The following is an 8,145-nucleotide window of genomic DNA, read 5'->3' on the forward strand; positions in this document are numbered from 1 at the left end:
AGAGAGTGTGGAGCTATATAAACCCTGAAAAAGTGTTGAAATCAACTCTGTGGGAGTTAATTCAACACTGGACTTTTTGCTGTGCAGCAGAACGTTGCTCTGACCCGTGTGTGCGCTCCCTGCCAGCTGCACTGTTCTACCTGGCCCACAGACTGCAGAACAGACGGCCTATTTGGCTGCTTTGTCCCTCAAATGAGGCATTTAGTGTTTGGCTTGAATCTCCTGGAATTTCCTCCTGATCTGAGTGGAGCGCAGTGGAGATCCTGGCTCATTTAGTCTCAACACCTTCAACAGAGAGCAGGGCTGAAGTGGTGCAGGGCAGAATCTACACAAACAAAACATTTAGAAAGACTTTCAGCTACCACACTACAAGTTTTGTTATTTGTATTGAACCTCAGATCTTTATTTCATTCCAGCAGCAACTCCAAATTAGGCAAGTTTATCACATGGCTGCCATGGCAACATCTGCAAAAGAGCGTGGGATGATTTGTTCTCTGACTGACCGTACTAATGTCCATCATCCTCAACCACAATAAACCACCTCAATCACAGTTATCCACACCGAGTTCCTTGGCAGCCATTGTGGCGTTTTAACGCAAAGTAACAAATGAAAATGCAATTAAATACGGCAACATAAGAAAAGAAATAGCAGCTAAACTGTTCAACTCAATTAAAACAGTCAAACATTAGTATGTAGTAGTGTCGTCTGTCATCTTAGTTTTTGTTCTTCACAGAACCTCAGAGCCTTAAACTTAAACAAAGAACCCTTTTTTTAGTTGACGCCTCTCCATTGGCGAATTCAATGCAAATAAAAAAACATCTCTATAAAGTTGCATCTGGCTGTAGCCGGGCACAGCTTGTTGGCATTTAGAGCGTTTAAATTAGTTTGTCTTGCTACATTTAATGCAATTTCCTTAAATCCAAAACCATATCTTGTTTTCAGAAAGTGAACCTGTGAAAAGCAGATTAAAAACAAATAAATAAATAAGAACATAAATACATTGTGCTGTCTTATCCTGGAGCTGTCAGAACAGCTTCATGAGCAGAACCTCTGCAACCACACATTCACTGCGTCTTCATGAACAATGACTGCATCTGAAAGTCTGTGATATGTCTGTGGACTACGTGTAAATGCATGTTTACCATCATATGCAGTCTGCCTCAAAGTGTATGCGTGTGCAGGACTTTCACTTGCTGGTCAAACGGAGCGACTGAACAAACCTTTGCAGTTTCTCCCCCTGTGTCAAATTTCCAGTGAACGTTTTCCCCCAAATGTCCTCAGCGTGTCAGAAACACTGTGCAGCTTCACAACAACATGCACAAACCCTGCAGAAAACCCAGTAGCACGTGTGTGTGTGTCTGTGTGCGGTCACCAGTCAGTCAATGATGAAGGGAAATGATGTGCCTTTGTGGAGCGACGGCACGGTGGGTCGTCAGTGCCGGAATCCCTCTAATCTCACTGCCAATAACAGACTAGAGTGAGCCGTGTCAAACTAGCTGTGCCGTATAACCCCCCCCCCCCCCCCCCCCTCTCCTAACGGGTTAGAATGGGATGAGTAAGCCAAGCCCTGCTGCTGGGCCCTAGTCCAGACAGATCTGGGTTAAGTGTCCTTCACTAGTAAGAGTTTGGGCAGCTGGGCTGTACATGAAGATCAGATTGATGTGGACAGCCGCAGGTAAAGGTGGGAGGAGGGGGAGGGGAGTTTGTACAAATCAAAGCAAATTAGATGAAACAAGAGGGCGGACATGACAATAATGAGTAGGTAGTTTGGGAGTGGGGAGTTGGGGGATGGGGGGAGGAGGTGCTGCCGGCAAAAGGAAGGCTTCAGAACTCCTCTTGCTCGCCCCCCGCCCCTTCGTCAACATCTTCATCCTCTGGTGGCGCAAATCCATCCTGCAAAGATAGGGCAAAGGTCAAGGTCAGTATATGAGTCTGAACATGGAACAACAATGTTCCATTTTAAGGCTTTATGCATTTGAGTCTGTGTGCTTAGGGGCCAACACATCACCAGTGTGTGTGGGGATGTGACGGCATAAAACACAACACAACACAACACAACACAACACAACATGACACTGTGACGGGTGAGCTGTTCCTGTAACACAGTGGTGTCAAATATAACAGCTTCAGTTTTTAGATATTACATTTTCACTCGTCTCCAAGTGATGGGAGGTCAAGACAAAGCCAGCTGTAAAGGTCACACACACACACACACACACACACACACACACACACACACACACACACACACGTATTCATTTATCTGGTCTAGGCTGACATTCCCCAAACATTCTTTGTTGCAGAACTGTGCTTTGCTGTGTGTGTGTGTGTGTGTGTGTTGGGGTTGTGTGTGTGTGTGTGTGTGTGTGTGTGTGTGTGTGTGTGTGTGTGCATGGTGCAGTGTTTACCTCTGTGGCGTACAGTACGGCTATGATTTTGCCGAGGACAGGGTTTTCACTTTCGCTATCCTGACAGAGGAGCTCGATGTCTCTCAGCTTGCCAAAGTAAAAGTCCCTCTCCTTCTCCAGTCCGTCCACAGTCAGCTTCAGATCCAGCAGCTACGCAACGCCACCACCGCATTGGAGAACGACAGAGAGGTGAGAGAGTGATAGAGAAGAAATCAATACAAACAGAAAGGCTGATGAGAATCAAACGCACAGCTAAAGATTCGGGAAGAAAATAATGTCAAGATAAACCACAGAGACAACAAAGAATAGAAAACAAAGAGATAACAACCTTCACTTTCTAATAGATAGATAAAATAGAGCAGAGCAATGGTACCTGCTGGTTGAGCTCTACGAGTTCTGCGTCTCCTCCGTTGCGGGTCACTGGTGTGGGTCTGCGGGGCGGTGCTGTGTTGATCGTCCTCAGTGGGGCGGGGACGCTTTTGGGTGCTGTGGGAGACGTTCTCATGGGGCCTGGGAGACACAGAGACAAGGGATATAAGGCTGGGTAATCTATCAAAGCAGCAGCAGTCTGCCACAAATTTGCTTTAAACAACAAACGTGTGGATGAAGGATAAAACAAAACAAGCAGGCTTAACTAAGGAGTGTGACGCAGGAGAGAGAGAAACAGAGAAGAGAGAGAGAGAGAGAGAGAGAGAGAGAGAGAGAGATGCTTTTGTCACATCCCATAATCCAACATGTTTGTATTTCGTCCCTGCATTCACACTGGAGCGACTTTAACCCGTGCTGCTCATTCTAATGAACCTGAGTAAACCCATGTGTCAAGTCCTCACAGATCGAGCCAACTGGGTGCCAGTTGTGGGTTGAATATCTGTGGGTGCAGCTTTGTGAACTGATTTCAACACGATCATGCACACGCCTACAGGCATGTTGTTACACCATGACACAGCATGAGAAAGTTTGGTAAACTGATTCGTCATGGCTGGGTGCGACTCAAACCAGGCCACTGCTACGTTGGTAACCTACAGTGATCCTGTGAGGTGTGTGTGTGTATGTGTGTGTATGCCAGCCGCTCTACTGATGCAAACACGGCCCCTCATTCATCCCTCAGTCAGTCAGGACAGACTGGAGGGAGAATGGATCTGTAAGACCAGTAACTCACAGTGTGAATGTGGGGTAAGGCACTCTGCAAGCATAGAGGAACACACACACACACACACACACACACACACACACACACACACGCACACACACGCACACACGGGCGCACACACGGGCGCACACACGGGCGCACACACGGGCGCACACACGGGCGCACACACGGGCGCACACACGGGCCAGATGGAGAGGATGTTACCTGAGCCAGAGGGTCTTTTGGGTTTGTGGAGGATGGGTTGACCTGGGTTAGGGGGGGTGGGGATGTGGTGGCGTGAGGATGTGAGAACAACGGAATCATGCGTTTGGCTTCACACAGCTGACTGCACGGTTTGGCCTCGTACGAGTGTGTGTGTGTGTGTGTGTGTGTGTGTGGGGTACCTGGGTGGGACGGCGGCGGTGTTCCCTCCTGGCCCTGCCGCTCCTGTAGCGGGTCATAATCTTTTCCGTCGTAGTTTGCGTCGAAAAACTTCTTGAACCACTGGAGGAACTCAAAGTTGTCCTGGAACTTCCCCTTCACCAACTTCTCCACTGGGATGATCTGTGATGAGACGCACAGGAAGCTCTGTAGCATGATCTGCAGAAAGGTGTGTGTGTGTGTGTGTGTGTGTGTGTGTGTGTGTGTGTGTGTGTTCTCGTGCCCACACCTTGTCTACAGTCATTCTCTTAAACGCAGCCTGCAAGACTTTGAAGTTGTGGATGTACTCGTGTTCCAATTTAGCGTTGAACTTGACTTTCTTCATCAATAAGCAACCTGGAAACAGCATGTCCATGAACTGGCAGTACGCACCACCTGGAGAGGAGAGGAGAGGAGAGGAGGAGAGGAGAGGAGAACACACACACACACACACACACGCACACGTATTCATTTTCTAAGCTCTATAGCGCTGGCCTTCAGGTTGCGTGTCTGTGTGTGTTTACCTGTGCAGAGCTGTTCGATCTTTGTGTAGGTGAGCTCTAGAGATTGGTTGACCCATGCCAACATGTCATGACGACTCAAGTTCTCTATGGTCATAGATGTGGAGTAGACATTCACCGCCATCCTCCTGTTTCACACACACACACACGCGCGCAGACACACATTATATCAAAAGGTTTGACTGCGGGGCTGAAGACCAAATCAACGGGTAATCATAATAATAATCATGATATCTGTAGTGAAAACGCTGACTCACCTGTGTTGGGTGTGTGTGTGGTGTGATCTGTTACGTCCTGGATTGTGCTGAGCCCTCTAACAGAGAGAGAGACACCTGGAGAGACACGCCAAGCATCACACATCAGTACTGCACTGTGTATATACAGATAAAGTGTGTTGTTAACCAAAATGAAGAATCCCATGTTTCCATCTTTGTATCCATCTCAGTACATGTTACTACTGAGGGATCACAATCCTTAGATCCGCAGATGAATGAGCAAATGTCCTCCATCGCTCGTTCCCTCTCGGGGCCGTTCATCTCTACCTGGGTTAATCCTCCTGCACACGTTCAACATGCAAGCCCACCGTAGTTCAACAATGATCATCCTCAGGTGCATTCACCTCAGATCAGGAGGAAGGAAACTACACCAAAGCATTTCCTGTGGACAAGGACTCCAAAATATAGACTCAACAGGATGTAGAACTGAAATCCACAGGAATTGGACCAGAGACCCAAATCATAACTCAGAAGGGTTTAAAAACATCATATGAGCGTTATAGATATCTTTATACAGATTCATTACATACACGACTGTTAGGAAGGATCCATCACATTTGGTTTATGATAAGCAAAGGCAAATAATGTTTATGTTTAGTTTATTACTTAGTGAAGATGAAGATGAAGATGACTGTGCTATGGGAAATACATTTGGACAGTCCGATGCAAAAACTAAATTCAAATTACAACAATTAAACAACAATATAGAAAAAAAGATTTATAATCAACTATAATATTTATTTGTTTTAAATATTTTAATTATTATTATTATTATTATTATTATTATTATATTTGCATTATGATTTGGTCAATACATTTAGTAATCTGATAGCAGGTGTTTGGCTTTATTTTTAATAGATTACCGACATTGACTATTGAAAAATTGAATAGATGAATTAATAAATCGTATTCCAGATGTTTCTGCCAAATGATCAATCAATAACTTCACTTTGAGCCGTTTCTCTGTATATTGAATCATATTGTAACGTAATGCGCATTTGTTATCACATGTCATATGATCAAAGGATTGCTTGGTTCGGAAAGAAATCAATCGTTTCAAACCTGCTGTGCCTTTCAACACAGCTCCGACTCTCTCACTCACGCGATGACTTTATTGATTATTATCTCTTATTTATCTCCTCTGCAGAAGAGCTTTGAAGTGCCGTGTTAATAACCGCTGTTGCTATTATCAATTATACAATTATATTATATCAAAGTCATCATCAATACAGTCGTTCACAGATCGATTGGCGTATCGATGATGATGCACGTCCCACTTTATTATGAAGCTTCTAATGCCACCGGACTGTCGATGTCAGCTCTGCACCGTTAGCTCATCACACACACATGAAGCGCTCTGCCCACTAAAACACAACATGTGTGTCTTAGCTACGGTATCTTTGGTCATACGTGACTAAATGTTTGAGTTGTGTGTGTGACTCTGCTGTGTTTGACAGCTGAGGATGGGCGCCAGGCACCGCCGCCGTGTGTACGCATGTGTTTTGTGACGCTAGCTAGCAGCTAGTGAGACAGCTAATGTAACGTCTGCCGTAGCGCTCAGCTGGAGTGCGGTGTGTTATTGTTGACTTCGTGACACGTCCGCCTGCGTTGCTTCCCTCGTAACGGGGTTATCTCACCCAAAATTCACAGTAGCACAAGTGAAAAGGTTACTTTGAGCCTAACGTTACCCCCCTCTGGAGGCCTTTAAGATAATACACACACGGCTGTAACGCTAGCGGAGAGAAAGCGCTGAAACACTGACTGTCACCCTCCGTGTTTATTATAACATTTAAGTACACCTGCGGTCTAACAATGCAACTCCAAACATAAAGAACTCCAATGTCTGTTCAATTTAACTTCATATTACTCACAGATAAGCGATAGTTGTCCGTTCGCAGTCGCCCCGTTGTATAAAGATGATGCTAGAAAGCCCAATGTTTCCAGCAAGTTGCGCGACACTGCTCCCAACTAAGCTCCCAGCACTGCGCATGCGCACTGCAGTTGCATGCATATCTCGTTAGTTTTGGTGAAACTGGCGTCCTGCGGGCCGCCATGTCGGGTCGGGACGGCAGACACGGCTCATGTATGGTGCACCTGACACACCAGGCGCTTATTTATCGATAAGATTTAGAACTTTTCTTTGTGTCTTCTAATATCGCATTATTGTTTATACTGCTGCGTAGATTCTTCTGCTTCCTTTGACCAGGACTCCCTTGAAGAAGTCATACTGTATCTCAATAGGACTTTCCTGGTTAAATAAAGGATGAATTAATCGTTGTCTGCTTAATGCTGAAACGCGTCTAAACGATCTAAATTTAAATCAGACACAAATCAGACACACATCTACAGATTTGGATATGATCAGTTCATTTCCTTTTCGCGATTCCAATTCCGTTATAATCTACGATCATCAAAAGCTAAACCAAAGTAATTTAAGTATTTGATGTCTTTCATATATAAAAACATGTTTACAGGTTATTTTTAGACATAGTAGCAGTATAAACCTACATTTCCTGACAAGTAATAGATATTATATACATTATATTACACCGAGACTAACTACTTAGATTTAATCTTACTGGTAATTTATTTTAAATATGTTCAATAAGTATATAAATGAAGACTTTTTGAGATGTGAACACGTAGTTGAGATCTAAACAAGACATTACCATATAAATTAAGTCGATTGAATAATTAAAAATATCCTTAAGTCATTTCTTTTCAGCCTATTTTGGCCCCTGTTGTCAATATATTGCGTTGACATTTGAGAAGACAATCTTTTTCTTTTTGGCCCCTGTTGTCAATTTACTATACTGTCTCAGTCTTAGACCACAAGGAGGAGTGCTGAGGGCCCTGGGTCTGTAAGATCAAGATACCATCAAATGAAAAAGACAAAAAAGAAAGAGGAAAGATTCAATTTAAATTAGACTTTATAAAGAATAATTTAAACATGAACCATAAGGCGACCATAGTTTCCTTAACTAACTTGTCTCATTCTGCCCTCACTCCTCCAATCCTAAATGTCCCTGAAGCCTTTTTTCTTTTCCACCCTCCTTCCTTTGCCTTCAATTCCATTTCAAAACGAGAAAACTAGAGCAGTCAGAAAGGCTTGTTAGCTTTATTTTCTGTCATTGTTTCCTTTTTGCTGTATCCATGTTCTACTGTCTGCATTTTCTGTATTTTGAACAAAATGTGTCTTGAAACGCCACTCTTTAAAAGGACATTTTCAGTAAAAAAGTAAGAAAAGTTCTGACGGTAAATGTAATTTCAACCGCTTTTTGAAGGGCTTGTGGAGTGATTTAATGGGGGGAAAGGTGAAAGAAGTGTGTAATTACTTGGAATATATTTACCCCGTGGGAATTGGTATGATTAATAACGGGTTTGTCTGCTT

The 8,145-nt window shown here is 44.0% G+C and overlaps 1 protein-coding gene across 2 annotated transcripts; it reads right to left on the reverse strand.

Moving 5' to 3' along the window:
- Positions 1-379: 379 nt before the first annotated feature.
- LOC143016271 (microtubule-associated protein RP/EB family member 3-like) lies at positions 380-6,728 on the reverse strand. 2 transcript variants are annotated; one of them, XM_076170523.1, is made up of 9 exons: positions 6,626-6,728; positions 4,737-4,811; positions 4,483-4,607; positions 4,209-4,354; positions 3,943-4,102; positions 3,764-3,805; positions 2,783-2,919; positions 2,410-2,559; positions 380-1,894 (listed from the first exon to the last, which is right to left on the reverse strand). In XM_076170523.1, the coding sequence occupies exons 3-9, from the start codon at positions 4,601-4,603 to the stop codon at positions 1,826-1,828; spliced, it is 825 nt and encodes a 274-aa protein (XP_076026638.1). In that variant the 5' UTR covers positions 4,604-4,607; positions 4,737-4,811; positions 6,626-6,728; the 3' UTR covers positions 380-1,825. The 2 variants fall into 2 exon arrangements, with proteins under 2 accessions (XP_076026638.1, XP_076026639.1); XM_076170524.1 differs by lacking the exon at positions 3,764-3,805.
- Between the last annotated feature and the right edge of the window lie 1,417 nt (positions 6,729-8,145).

The sequence above is a fragment of the Genypterus blacodes genome, unplaced genomic scaffold, assembly GCF_046128005.1.
Source record: "Genypterus blacodes isolate CSIRO-AG114 ecotype Tasmania unplaced genomic scaffold, CSIRO-AGI_Gbla_v1 ptg000222l_1, whole genome shotgun sequence".
NCBI classification, from domain to species: domain Eukaryota; kingdom Metazoa; phylum Chordata; class Actinopteri; order Ophidiiformes; family Ophidiidae; genus Genypterus; species Genypterus blacodes.